We start from the raw sequence: 15,259 nt of genomic DNA on the forward strand, positions 1-15,259 counted from the left end.
ATACTTCCTCATTAGTTATGTGATCTACCCATCTAATCTTCAGCATTCTTCTGTAGCACCACATTTCGAAAGCTTCTATTCTCTTCTTGTCCAAACTATTTATCGTCCATGTTTCACTTCCATACATGGCTACACTCCATACAAATACTTTCAGAAATGACTTCCTGACACTTAAATCAATACTGGATGTTAACAAATTTCTCTTCTTCAGAAACGCTTTCCTTGCCATTGCCAGCCTACATTTGATATCCTCTCTACTTCGACCATCATCAGTTATTTTGCTCCCCAAATAGCAAAACTCCTTTACTACTTTAAGTGCCTCATTTCCTAATCTAATTCCCTCAGCATCACCCGACTTAATTAGACTACATTCCATTATCCTTGTTTTGCTTTTGTTGATGTTCATCTTATATCCTCCTTTCAAGACACTGTCCATTCCATTCAACTGCTCTTCCAAGTCCTTTGCTGTCTCTGACAGAATTACAATGTCATCGGCGAACCTCAAAGTTTTTATTTCTTCTCCATGAATTTTAATACCTACTCCGAATTTTTCTTTTGTTTCCTTTACTGCTTGCTCAATATACAGATTGAACAACATCGGGGAGAGGGTACAACCCTGTCTTACTCCCTTCCCTTTCATGTCCCTCGACTCTTATAACTGCCATCTGGTTTCTGTACAAATTGTAAATAGCCTTTCGCTCCCTGTATTTTACCCCTGCCACCTTTAGAATTGGAAAGAGAGTATTCCAGTCAACATTGTCAAAAGCTTTCTCTAAGTCTACAAATGCTAGAAACGTAGGTTTGCCTTTCCTTAATCTTTCTTCTAAGATAAGTCGTAAGGTCAGTATTGCCTCACGTGTTCCAGTGTTTCTACGGAATCCCAACTGATCTTCCCCGAGGTTGGCTTCTACTAGTTTTTCCATTCGTCTGTAAAAAATTTGTGTTAGTATTTTGCAGCTGTGACTTATTAAGCTGATAGTTCGGTAATTTTCACATCTGTATTTACACTACATCAGCACTTATCAAAGAAAAATCTTTATACACACTGTGAGACTTTAAAACAAAATGTTTGATTTTAAACACTGTCATTTACATGAACTTGGCTAGATTCAATGACTGAAGACTGCTGTTTATCAGACAATTCGTAGGAGTGGCTAATAAAGTGTGTTCTCATTTTTTTTTTAAATCAGATTCCTAATTTATTGCTTTATATATGCCAGCAGTTTGTTAAAACCTGTCTATCAGAATTCCTATCCCCACTCTGAAGTATACAGGTACTGCAGTTGTGTAAAATACAAATTATTTGAAAGTGTATTTATGCATTAGTAGCAAATACCACTGAGGAGTACTTTACACAGTTTTTCAATGTTATTTTTTGCTCAATAATTAAGGGTGGTATTTAGAACCTGAGATTTAGTTATATGGGCTTTGGGATGTTCTCTACAGCCTGTTTCTTGCTTAGATCAAGGTCTAATGCCCATACACCTAAACACCTAAAGACCCACAAGATGCAAATCGTGTAATTTACTGTATCAAGTGATGAGTAGTAAAATATTTGCGCCAATGTATTTAGAAGCAGATGTAGCTGGTCGTAAGTAATGAGTCTTACTTGAGAAGCAAATGCATTACAGAAGCTCTTCAAAAGTACCACGACAATTACTGTTGAACAATTATACATTTGTTAATAAAACCAAACATCAAAATAAAATTAACATAGTTTGCTTACTTGGGTTGAGGGCTATATCAAAGGCTTTACAGATTTCATTAAGTATCCCATTAACCCGGCTTTGTTATGTACAGCATTTTAAATCTCATGAATGAAAAGCATTTTAAATCTCATGAATGAAACGAGAGCAAGTCTGTTTTCACATCTTCAGAGCTTACTTAAATCATTTGATTCGTAAGAGTGATATTCAATAATCTCCAAACAAAAAACATGTAAATATGAAGTATATGTTCCACAATACTACAAAAAATTAAACTCAGTGACAGAGGCCCATAGTTCTGTGATGCTGCTTAAAGACAAATTACCAGTGCCTTTCATCAATTACACGGAACACTGCTGTCCCAGTGGCCTACAAAAGACTGTTGCCACAAGGAGGATGATTACTTCTGCATTCCAATACAGAATATGGAAGGTACCCTCTCACGTCCATCAATGTTTGTTCTATCAAGTGTCTTCAGTTGCTTTTCACTTCCATGTTGTTATCTACCATTTCCTTGCCCATGTGTCAATCAAAAGTACAAACTGTGTTATGATATTTGTGGGTGAGCCAACTTCAAAACACAGAAGCATTTCACCCTGCATTTGATCACCTGCCACTTTGCTGTCATCATGATCAAAAAGCAGCTGGACAGATCACTGTTCCAGTGACTGCTTTCAATTGTCACATTCTGTAAATCCCACCAAGAAAGGGCACTGTAGTTACAGAGATGCATTCAAACTGAAAAAATTAAATATCATTACACTGAACATGCCATCTGCACTAACAAAGCGTATAAATGAACATAAAAGTATCACAAAAACTATTAACCTAAAAATTCACTGTTCATTCCTCAGTTTGCTCAAAATTTACATGACTACACTTATAACTATCAAAGAACAACAATTATGTACATACTGTATGTATAGTGGCCTACTTAGAATAATCGTATTACTGGAAAGTGAGAGTGCAGATTTGTGTTGATCTTCATCTTCAGCAAATATGTGGAATAATAATCATGCATTTATTTTAATTACAAAACTCCGGAAAACAAAAATCCACAGAACAAATGGAAATAAGCAAAAAAAGCCTGCACCCCGCCTTCAAGTCAAGTCAATACAATGAGAAATACTCCTAAATTCAAAACATGCTGAGCTTTTTGATTAGTTCATCTGGTGTCTAGTTCAGTGTACGACTATTAATATCTGTTTTTCATACCACCCAGTTACTATTGTTCATATTAAATTGCTGCCCCTGGTACTTATCTCCACAAGGTGCAATGTTTAGTACAGCCAACTGACTATCCAAATTTTTGGAACTAGCAGGAGAAAGTGATCGCCTGAGGAAAGGTCCTGCATGCCAAAGTCCTTTTTAATCTCCCTCAACCTAAACCTGTCTCATCCCGCAGGAAGAAACTATTAGTTCTGATAAATGTGTGTGTGCAGGGGGTGGGGGTGGAGAGGGGTGGGTGGGTGGGGGGGGGGACGTATCTGTGTGTCATGTCAGAATCACCAGATAACACGAGCTCTTTCATATCAAATTTAATCCAGTTTTTACTTTGAGGAAAACAATACTGTTGTCCAAGACACTGGCAGTATTGTAAAGTTTTGGGAAGGTAACCTACATAGGTTACTAAAAGCAGTGGACCATCACTTAGAATTATGAGATTTCCAAATTTTATGTCCCCCATTCTGAGTTTAGTTTTACCCTTGTGTTGTAGTTTCTTAATGTGGCCACCAATTTACGATATGGTAGCAAGACTCTAATGCAATGGCGTATGGCGGGTTTGGAGGGAGTCAGTGAAAGTTTAGGTAAGGTTTTCATAGACAGAAACACAGGAGCAACTCACCTCAAAGTAGTGTGACGTACTGGGAGAGATGTCTGGGCCAAGGGCGGCCGCACTGCTGAGGGAGCGCTCCTTGGCACCAGCAAGCACTGCCGGGTCCTTGCTCTGCTCCCTCATGGCATTGAAGAGCTCCACCACCTGTAACAATGTGGCAAGCTCATCTCCAATGTCTGAAAACACATTATGTATGAAAACTGAAATGTGTAAAGCTCTGCTATCATTACACTGCAACAGGTCACATGTTTAGACATAAAATGTGAAATAGCAAGGTGAAAATATCTCAACTAGAAGCGAGAGATTTTTTAATCTAAAAATACAATCATTTTCCATAGTATTTCCACTTTTTTTAACTCTCCGCACTTGGCATTTTTTTCTTTCACTAAAAAGATTGTATCTCTCAGTGTGGTTTTGGGAGGGTTACAAAATACCTTTCTACAGGTGCCACAACCACATTATTTGTATTGACACTTTTTCTGCAGCTTGATGTTGGGACAGATGTAAGCCAGAGGGTGCTAGTTTTGCTGAACTGATGGATACTCCAATGATTCATATGAAGAGTCCATTAGTTCTGTCACTGTTACTGAAACACACCTCATTGAAGTCATGTGTGTTGTCCTGTGAAAATATATTTTTGTTCTTTCTAAATAATAGCTTCTCATCTTGGATAGTTTTATCAGGTTTGTTCAAATACTCATTTGGAACTCACCAGTTATTGTTTCAACCTTAACAACAAATAAATAAAAAGAATCCATTTCCTATCCCAGAAAACAGTCAATAACCTTTCTGCCAGATGGAAACGACTGTCTTTTTGGTTCATGGTGCCAAGCTTTCGGCTACTAATCTGGTATCTCATTTTTGTTTTGAAACTGTATGCCCATGACTTCTCCATAACAACTAACTAGCACACAAATGCCGCGCTATTCTTCTCAAAACACCCATAACATTTCCATTCCATTCTTTGCACATTTGTTGTAGACAGGCATTAGCTGCCTAGTAATGTGATGTTGGAAAAGTATAGAATAGATTGCCGATTAAAAATATTTCTGAATTTTTGGTAGCAAGTGCTCTCTCCAAACTTACGATGTTTTAAAAGCACTTTTTTAAAAAGTGCGTTATATGTTATTTTGTTTGCTGCTGTTTTCATTTCACTGCTTCAGTTTCAGTATTTGTGCCACTGTCAAGGATAAGATTTTACATTACATTGTATCATGAAAATAGGTTAAAAATAATTTTAAGGCTGATAGCTGAGCTAGATGTGACTATGGATACAGGTAAATATTTTCATGGTTCCTTTTACTCTTTAGTTCATATATGACAGGAATTTTTAATGAGATGAAAGACATTTATGGGAGAGACACGCAATTACCTGCGACATATGTTATATTTTTAAAACTGTGTATAGTTCACCAAATTCACTATTCGGTGTTTGTGTTTACTTCATTCCTTATCCATCCAGTCGTCTATGCTCATTTAAATACGAAATCTTACTGACTGATTTTTGCAGCGAAATTTTTCCAGCTGTCTATGGGAAGCAAACTTTGTTCTTAGCCTAATATCAAAAGACGATCTTCCTCCTCGGAAGAGGTAATTTATGTAGTGTCTACTTCCTCACAAGAATCTCACATACTTTAACTATCAAGCGCTGACCGACCTCTCGGCGATCACCGGAATCCTTTTTGGTTTATTATGAAGCTAACGCCTGACGCTTATTATTGGTATTAATTGAGTTAACACTTTCATTTTGTAATAGTGATTACATGTACACAGCTATTAGTTGTTTAGTTGCCCGTAACACAATAATTAAAGGCAGCACATTTCTTTGAAGTGCCATGCTTAACATTATTCCGAAACTATTCTCCCAATAATCCGTGTGACTAAAAGTTCGCCGCGACTTCTGAATTAACTGAAATTATTGAATAGCATTACAGATTGCACGCGTACAAGTCTGGGTTGCTCTCCTCCGAATAAATGGGGTTCGATGCAAACTTGCCCCCTTAGAATCCTTTACCTATACACCAGTTGTGAAGCAGCATCAGAGTTCCCAAATGTTGTGGGGATCCTCTATTTTGGAAATCAAGAAGACGCCGCAAATTATTAATTCTGCATTAAATAAGGGATGATTCACTTGTTACACACCAACTTCTTTCCAAGATTCCATTGTCTTCAACGCAGTTTGCGCAGAGAACTATACGCCGAAGACGAATACCTGACATCTAGCTCCGACATGTTTTTATGTTGTTGTCCAAAGATCTTAAGGCGATAGAGTGGTTTGTAGCCACCGTAGCCACTGACCTCAATCCCTGATAGCAGCTCCAGTTTTACAGAAGTGACAACTTATCAATTTCCACCTGCTTCGCTCGACTCGCGCTTCCATTCGTCGTATGAAAAACGTATTTTTGATTCGAAGTTATAGACAAGTGATAGAGTCAATCTGAATCCCTTTTAATCATGGCATTTTACATATGTTCAACGATTATCAAATATCGTAAAGTTTATTTTAACGTAAGGGTATAAATTTGGCCCCCAAATAAAGAATTACAAGTACCAGCAGTGAACTGTTCACGAATACCTATAATATTTTAAGTCACCACTAAATCATTACTCCTACAACTCTCACATCAGTACTACCTTCTGCCTGTGAATACTGCAGTGAAATTCATGTAGTATAGAATTTTAGAGCCATACTTTGCAAATCATTTGCCGTACATCGTTTTGTGTCAAATAAAAATCTCTGAGACTACAGTTGATTGGGAAAAAATCTGAAGTCGCACAATGTGTACGTATCTCAAAAATATCATCTCGTCGCTTACAACTTTGGAAAATAAACATCAGCACTGTTTTAAGTAGATTGGCTTTGTATTCAGGAGGGTGTAGGCTCCAGCCTTCACTCGGCCATCCTGATTTAGGTTTTACGTCGTTTCCCAAATTACTTTATGCAGACGCCAAGATGGTTCTACTGTAAGGCCACGGCCGGCTATCTGTCCCATTCTTGTCAAACTAGGTCTGTAAGTAAGTAAATGCCTGTATGCATGAATTATATTACTTTTCGTTCTTCTTAAATTTGAATACCATGATATTTCCAGTATCCTTGTAAAAGTGATCTACGGATGAATAAAACTATTACTACTACTTCTATACTAATACACCAAACCTACAAACAGTGAACATTTACAGTGTATGTAATGGCAGAAAAGTGCACTGCAGGAAAATAAATCAATAAATAAAATCGCATTTTCTACCTTAAATAACCTTGTGTTGTAAAACCACAGAACATTCTTCTTTTATGGGTTTTTTCCCCGACACTGAAGTTGGGTATTGGTTCGACTTGTCACTTGTTTGAAAGCCTGACAAGGGGGTCACTGTAGGCTCGGGGCAGTGTAATTATCTCATAAATTAGAGGTCAGGGGTTCGAGTTCTATTATAACGCCCGTGCATATTAGAAGGTTGCCGGTCCCTGCCTTGGGTAACGCACTTCATTTTAGGTCTTTCCCTAATCCAGTGTTGTTTATAGATTCGCTCTTCCTAAAAATAAAACGAAACAATACATTCTGATATTCAGTTGGATGCTTGAGGTTCACAGTAAAACAGGACCAATCACGATTACTGTTTAGTTTCAATAGTTCGTTGCTCTAGTCGTAAGAGTTGAGAAAATGGGAAGTATAATTTGTGTTACAACGACACTAACTAAAAAAATAAATAAAATAAGAATGCGCCATTTCTAAATTTGGTTTATCCATATGTTTTAAACACTGGAATGGAATTCACATTAAATTCCTTGTTTGTTAGTACCCACATAGCGCTAACGCTAGTAACGTACTTACTTAAGAGTTCAATGTAAGCATCGAATAAATAGACTACTTTCGTCAGACGCTTGCCTTTTGAGACGAAAGGCAGTAACAATTTTATTTTTCTGTTTCTCTTTCTGGAATATATATGTCTAAAATGTTGACAGCATTATCTTATGGAAGCTAGCTTTCACTTTATTTTTAACTTCGGGTAAATTTCGACAACTACTTCGTACGAGGGAAAGGTGATAATACCCGAAAATCTTATGTGATTTCACATAAACAAGCCACGGCTAACCCCACAGGGCAGAAGCGACAATCGTTTCCTGGCCACTCGCTATTCGCGACATTTGAAGGAGAATTATAATGGACTTCCAATGAATATTTTTCCGCAGAAGTCTGACACGCCAAAGACCTCAGGCAAATAGGAGCCACAGAGTCAAAACGACAGTCAAAACAATGGACAAAGGCTGGTAAAAGTGCACCCAAGACGGCAAAATCATTTTGTCCGCTGGTAAGATGATGACCACTGTTTTTTTGGGATCCATAACTGGATTCTGTTATGATTGTTGGATCGTTTGAAACTTGCGCTGCCTGGAAAAAATACCAAGGTTGGTACACAAGGAAGTGCTCTTTCACGAGGATAATGAACCACCCCACACATCAGTGATAACAACGGTGAAAGTGCATGGGCTGGGCTTCGAATTGGTTCCTCATCCACGCTATTCGCAGACTGACGACTCAAGCGACTTCTTCCTGTTCACTAACTTTAAACTTTCGCTTGCTGGAAAGGAATTTTCATTGGATGAGGAAGAGATCGTCTCAGTCAAAGAGTATTTTGGAGAGTTCGACAGAACCTATTTTTGCGATGGGATGAAAAAGCTGGAGGATCTCTGGATCAATTGCATAACCCTCGAAGAAGTTTATATCGAGAAGTAAGGTGAATTGTTAACGAAACAAATATTTTTTTCTTGCTCTTTTACTATAGTTATCAAACCACCCTCGTATGTCAGCTATGTCGTGGTTGCTGGTTGGTTGGCTAGGAGGGACATTAAGGCGAGACCTTCCAGGAAGCAATGCAAAGTGGGACAGCGATAGACTGCACACATGGGAACAGTTGCTCTGGTGTTTCTTATGTAACACATGCTTAACAACGGTACGAGAAAATCATTCTAAAAAAAGGTAACTGCATCTGATTTAGTGAGGCATTTAGTAGCACTGCAACTAAAGAAGTACAAGAAGAATTCTAAACCTAAGACAAATAGAATTTGAGAGAAGAGTTATCTTGCTAATATAGCAAGAGATACCGAAATAAAGGACACCGTTTTGCGCCAGGCGATACGATAATCATATCAGTGTTCTATCGCAGTTGTAGGAGTGTGAACTAGTTGAGATGCTGAACTACGTTCGTACGCGCTCCACCGATGGTGGTTGCTTTTAAGTCTTATCGTATCACATAAGGTATCGCGAGAACCGTGCGTGACAGAGCGAGATTTCAGGCCCACGCTGCGTCTCGAATACTTCAGCCAAATCTGGAGCTAATACGCAGAAAAAATTAGGCCACGAAGGGGAATCTGCTAAGATAGAATTCCACAGTAGTTGCTAAGTGGATCACGAGGGAAAAATGTATATAACTGCAACACCGTGAAGCAATCATAATGAAAACAAGAAAGTCGCGCAGGGCTAATGGTGGAGCAAACAAACTACTGAGTTGCAGACTATCTCAACTACAACAAAAAACTAATAGCCGTGCCGTCATTAGCTTGAAGGTTCGTTTGAACACAACAGCGCTTAGTAGATGTGAGCATCCATTATGACAGCTTGGTCAATTACAGGAGCGCGAACAGTTTAATGAGGGAGAGGAACCGCTTAGCTATTCAGCACTCGTAAGGCATTGCGTCAGGCAAGTTTCTTTGTTAAGATATGGGACGGAAGCTCGTCAACTACGGATTAGATCTATAAATTTGGATACGCAATGCGCAACCTGAGCAGTCAGCAAGCCATACAAAATGTAACTGTATGACGACCAAAAAATTTTGTGACACCACCCTGAGCTGCGATAAGACCACTTCCATTTAAACCCAAGAACTCTGAAGTGCTGTTCTTGTGTTTTTGAGTCATTACTTCGCATACTGTTTTGAAATGGGCTCACAGTTCACTGGTAACAGATTTCTGCAAGACACTTTTTAGGTCACCTTCCGCCTGGATAGCGTCGCGCATCAGCACGCCACTTCTGGGATTCGGGGAGGTGTGCTGACTCCGGGACGAATCCACTGGATGGATTAATGACGGCCAGCCTGGACGTGGTCTTAGGCGGTTTCGCCACATCCCTCTAAGCGAATACCACGCCGTTACCCAAGTCCTGCTTCAGCTACACAAGTCACAAACATTTCGAAAACATTCTCGCACGGCATAACACTATAGTAGCAGTCACGAACAATGGCGGTCGAGTTTAGGCTTGTCCTGCGCACCTATGTCACGTATATTGACAGCCAATGAGCGTCCAGTAGTGTTCTGCGCACTCTGTTGTGAACACGGGGGTGAAAGCTGTATGGGAGAAGAGGCAACAAGCCAGGTAGTTCCTTCCAGACCACTAGAGGCGCTAGTGGGCAAACGAAGCTGGAATTGACCAATGAGAGCTATCCAATGGCGGTTGTTGATATTCTTGCTCTGTTCTAGAGTCAACAATTACAGTCGTCGTTGCATATGTTTCATATTTACATAGTACTGATTTTCATTATAAACAGGTTTTTTACTTTAAATTTCATAAAGTTCACGGTGGAATTGAAGAGATCTCCTGCTGAAAAAGTGTCCGCAATTAATCCTAAGGTTAGCCATTTAATTTTCAGTAAATAATCTCGTAGCCTATAAATGAAAAGTCTTCTCTTCTGTCGTGAATGGAGCTGTGTGATTTCCGTTTGCTTAATTAAATAACTTTGATATATCAGTGGTAGTTTTATTTAATGAGGAATTCTATGTTGTTTCAGAATATTCAATACAACAAATTGACGTTGTGATACTCCTGTACATTCCCTGGCTGTTCATCTGGATATTACGTCGGTTGAACGGAGAAACTTAGCAACAAGCATTTCTACAGGTTTCCAAAAAAACTTCAAGGATTGCTTCTGAAGTGGAAAAGTATTTGTAAACTGTCACCTGATGTGAACTGTGCTACTTATTTTGTTTGTGAAGATAATTTTTTCGAGGAAGATTCTATGAATAAAACTAGGCATAGGCTAAACAGGGATGTGTTTCCGAAACATGTGGCAGGTGTTCCATGTGAAATTTCTAATATCACTAGTGAATCAGGGGAAACTGTTGTTCATAGTGAAATTTTTGTCTTGTGCTTGAGAAATAAAAAGTGAGTTTTGTTTTCATTTCACTGTTTTCCTCCACCTTTCCTATTTTTGGTACTTAATATTTATGTCTTCTTTTTTATGTTGAAGAATTTACAGTGGTAAGATGTAGGGACATTTTTTAAGAAATTAATGGTCAGTAGTGCAAGTTTCCTGGGCAATTACTCAGAAATTACAGTACTGAAACATAGCTGTAACAAATTTAAAATTCTTCATTAATTAACACTGTGATAAAGATTTCTTAGTTGAACCTCTTTAACTGCCGATTATTCTCTTAATAATAGGTTTTTTTTCTTCATTGACCGCACAGCTTGTAAGATGTCAAAGTATGACATTATTCCGGAATATTTGTGGTCCAGTTTAGCTGCAACAATTTTTATTTAGCCTGTGACAGTTATTTACACTACAAGCTTGTTTCGACTTACTGTCAGTTTCAAGTGTTGTGACTTGTTTTTGTGACGCACAAAACATCCTGGAGCTCTTATATGTTGATCAATATAAACGCCTGACAGTTCCTGCTCAAGAAAACATCATCATAGGAGCAGCGACTGTCAGACGCAAACGTCAAAAACAGACTTGCAAACTGCCACAATTATACTGATTTCTATCAACATATAAAAGCTCCAGGATGTTTTGTGCGTCATAAAAACTAGACGCAACAATTGAAACTGACAGTAAGTCGAAACAAGCTTGTAGTGTTAAAAGCTGAAGCTAAATAAAATTGTTGCAGCTAAATTGGACTAGTAATATTCCTGAACAATAGGTTTGTCACTGCTGTATTGCAATGTGCTATAGCCATGTTTCAGTTATTTTATTATGATGCTAGCCAAAATAATTACATAGCACGCCCAGAAAACTGAGATAAGAAAATTAAAAGGGGGGAAAAAAAAACAGCCTACATAAGCTAGAAGGGTTGCAACCCGCAATGTTTATCATTTTTTAGTTCATCTTCATACCACTAGAGGCGCTGCTGTCGGTCAGTGTTTCCCTCTTCTAACACGGGAGTTGCGCTTCTCTTTTCTTGTTCTGTGGCTGTGAATGCCGTAGCTAATGCGAGCATTAAACGTGATCAGAGCGAGTTGTTTAGTGAATTTCGATTCCATTTGTTGAGAGCAGTCATCGTTGATTGTGATGATAAGCGATAAATTCTGCCTAAAAAGTCGATAGACATAATCTGCGGAAAGCAAGCGCATGCGCGTACCGCAACTGTCGCTTGGAATCGTCAACAATACAATCCCCTCCGTGCCTCGACATGCGCGAACCGCCATGTCTGTGGATCGGACTATAGACGCATACTGATGGGGCACACAAAATTCCGTCCCCGTGGGGAAGGGGTGGCTGAAGGAATGACATCCCACCACCCTGTACGACTAACACTGCCAAATCTAGACATACATGCTGATCTTGCGACGATATGGGATGACGCTAGAAAGAAGAAGGGGGATACTTTTATATCACCTGCCAAATAACTACATCGCGCATTTGTGTAGTCGATTGCATCTTCGACAGGTGGGCTGTTATCGTGGTGAAATATGGTTCCATGTATGTTTTGAGAAGCATGTCTTTGTTCTTTAAAGAGGTGTGCAAATTTCTACTCGAAAAATCCATTTTCACTGGTATGTTATGAAAACATTAAGCATATCTGTTGGATGGTTTAACTTCCAAAAATTTGTATGCGTTCATCACTGTTACTAGAAAGGGAAGCCCGTCCGATAACATCACCCGTTTCTTTCTAACCATCACTTTACGCTGACGTGCTGAGGGCCAATATGTCTTCAGCAATAACGCTATAGCGGATGCGCCATTAATGATCGCAACATTTGTGACCGTGTCAGCCTCTGTGGCAGCAGTTATCAATTAACAGTTGATTGTATGAGATACTGATTGCTAGGTATCTGTGTTTACACACACCAGACAAATGTCTAATTCAGTGTTCTACCCGTAAGAGATTTAATAGTCTATGGCGACAGCTCTATTCCATACCCATCATTATTTCGAGAGACTGTATTTTCTGTACAGCGATGCGTGTGCCAGAGTTGGATCTGAGCACTATGGGACTTAACATCTATGGTCATCAGTCCCCTAGAACTTAGAACTAGTTAAACCTAACTAACCTAAGGACAGCACACAACACCCAGCCATCACGAGGCAGAGAAAATCCCTGACCCCGCCGGGAATCGAACCCGGGCGTGGGAAGCGAGAACGCTACCGCACGACCACGAGCTGCGGACGTGCCAGAGTTCTCGTGTGTTGTGATTACATGTGTCTCAGTTTTTAGTCTTAGGTAGTTGGTTTAAGCACATGTTCCATGGATTACGATTGCGATCTCTCGCTGTGATACGGGAAGCGTCAGTTAGTCTGCAATCGCAAAGGCATCACGCAGACCATTGGCATGATTACCTTTTACATTAATTTTTAGCCACTTTTACACGACTCAATTTCTTGTTCCAGTAGATAACTCGTAGAAAGTCAGTCTGCTGCAGCGTCTCTGTAATATTATTCCCGAGCTGAAGCTCGCTTGCACGAATTGTCTGGTCGTCTGCGCTTACACGACGGCGCCAAAATTGTGTATGGTATGTTCTGCGTCCTATCTGTTGCTTAACCTTTTACTGAATAGTTAAAGTAGTAATATGACGAAACGTTATTCTAAATCTGTACATAGTAACAGCATTAACGCAGTATCAGTGATAATATGGTTTATTGTTGACCAAAGCAAAATTCATAGTACATCTTCTTGACAAAGATCGTAAGGTAAATTGTCCACATTTGTGGAAACTGAAAGAAAAGGAAAACTGCCGCTCAAAAATTTCAAAACTGTGTCGTTAGTGTGTCGCAAAGTCAGTATGCCACTGTCGTAAACAACAGAAGAAGCAAATCTGTTGTTTTTGATATAGGCGTAACAGAAAACTGCTTCGCAGAGCTGAGAATGCTTTATCTGTCGCCGGCACTCGTAGGTTTCAAGCCGAAATGAGGTTAAAGATAACTGAAGTTGAATTAAACCGCAGACAGCTTTTCATTGATGATTACTAACGATGTGTTTCGCTGCTTTAAAGCAGCATCTTTAGGTTCTTAGTAGTGTCACATAGATTAGCACGTCGAGACGCCCCCAACGTTCGTAGAAATAGAATTCAACACCATGAAGAAAGGAAGTGACGTCTATAGTGCTTTAACTTCGCGGCAACCACCTACGGGGTTTGTCATTGTAAATGGAGAGCGCAGTTATCTGATTTTTATTCACGGTTCTGACTGTTAGTTCGATTAAAATTAGCTGGCCGACGTGGCCGAGCGGTTCTAGGCGCTTCAGTCTGGATCCGCGCGACCGCTACGGTCGCAGGTTCGAATCCTGCCTCGGGCACGGATGTGTTTGATGTCCTTAGGTTAGTTAGGTTTAAGTAGTTCTAAGTTCTGGGGGACTGATGACCTCAGCAGTTAAGTCCGATAGTGCTCAGAACCATTTTGATTAAAATTAACTTGATAGTTGGCGACTTCAGTTGCCTCTACAGTGTTGCCACAACCGCTGCCGCTCGGTTATCGGCGACACACACAAACATGGCGGGTCACTTCACAAATGCTATTAATGTGTAACGCGAAGCAATGTTGGAAGCGGCAGATACGAGGTATGATGGACTTCAAATGGGAGGTGCTCTGTCGACAGCTGATTTTAAGAGACCAGTGACTGAACTGCCGCTGACGACGCGTTCTGTAGCCCTGAATTTAAGCTCATGTCCTAACCCAACCACAACATCGTGGTGCGCAATGCATGCGAGAACACGGCGATCAACAATTTGCCAGCAGAACTAAAATCACGATCGCTTTGTTCACGGCGGTTAACGCAACCTCAACGCGCAAAGCAGAGACAGCAAAATTTCAGTTTTATCGCTAAAAGCAAACTGGAATTTCTCGCTGTCATTGGTTACCTGAAACTATCCTCACGCTTGCTACACGAGCTGCAGCGTTACCAACAGATGAGCATTCCTGGTTGGCGTTTGGTTGCAGATTATAGGCGAACGAAAAAAGAATTATAGGAAGAAAAATAAGAGCAAATAAAGAAGTCCATACGATTTTGAAAATGATGCGACAAATGATTAGAAATAAAAATTACATTTAACTCAGTTAATTGAATAAAATGATAGTCAAAATCTTTAGATTCAGAAATTTAAAATACATTCGCTGCTTTGGACGAGATTCGAACTTACGACCATCTACACATCAGTCAAATACGTTAATCACTGCGGCGCGCCATTACTCTGCGGAAGAGCGCTACATTTAGGACTCTAGTGCCCCAGTCGCAACGATTAATTGCTGCCTTCAAAAATTCGGCTTCACGCAATGTCGTGCGAAGCTTATCTAATGTAGTCCGATCTCTATGATTTTGTACAGGGTTATTACAAATGATTGAAGCGATTTCACAGCTCTACAATAACTTTATTATTTGAGATATTTTCACAATGCTTTGCGCGCACACACACACACACACACACACACAAAAACTCAAAAAGTTTTTTTAGGCATTCACAAATGTTCGATATGTGCCCCTTTAGTGATTCGGCAGACATCAAGCCGATAATC

At 39.6% G+C, this 15,259-nt stretch overlaps 1 protein-coding gene across 5 annotated transcripts in view; it reads right to left on the reverse strand.

Moving 5' to 3' along the window:
- Nucleotides 1-15,259, reverse strand: part of LOC124711241 (TBC1 domain family member 4) — a 485,094-nt gene that overhangs the window by 54,245 nt on the left and 415,590 nt on the right. For all 5 annotated transcript variants that reach the window (XM_047241206.1, XM_047241201.1, XM_047241203.1 and 2 more), the window contains exon 2: nucleotides 3,553-3,687. In XM_047241206.1, coding sequence (XP_047097162.1) covers nucleotides 3,553-3,666 — 114 coding nt within the window. In that variant the 5' untranslated portion in view covers nucleotides 3,667-3,687. The remainder of the gene's footprint in view (nucleotides 1-3,552; nucleotides 3,688-15,259) is intronic.

The sequence above is a fragment of the Schistocerca piceifrons genome, chromosome 8, assembly GCF_021461385.2.
Source record: "Schistocerca piceifrons isolate TAMUIC-IGC-003096 chromosome 8, iqSchPice1.1, whole genome shotgun sequence".
Taxonomy (NCBI): domain Eukaryota; kingdom Metazoa; phylum Arthropoda; class Insecta; order Orthoptera; family Acrididae; genus Schistocerca; species Schistocerca piceifrons.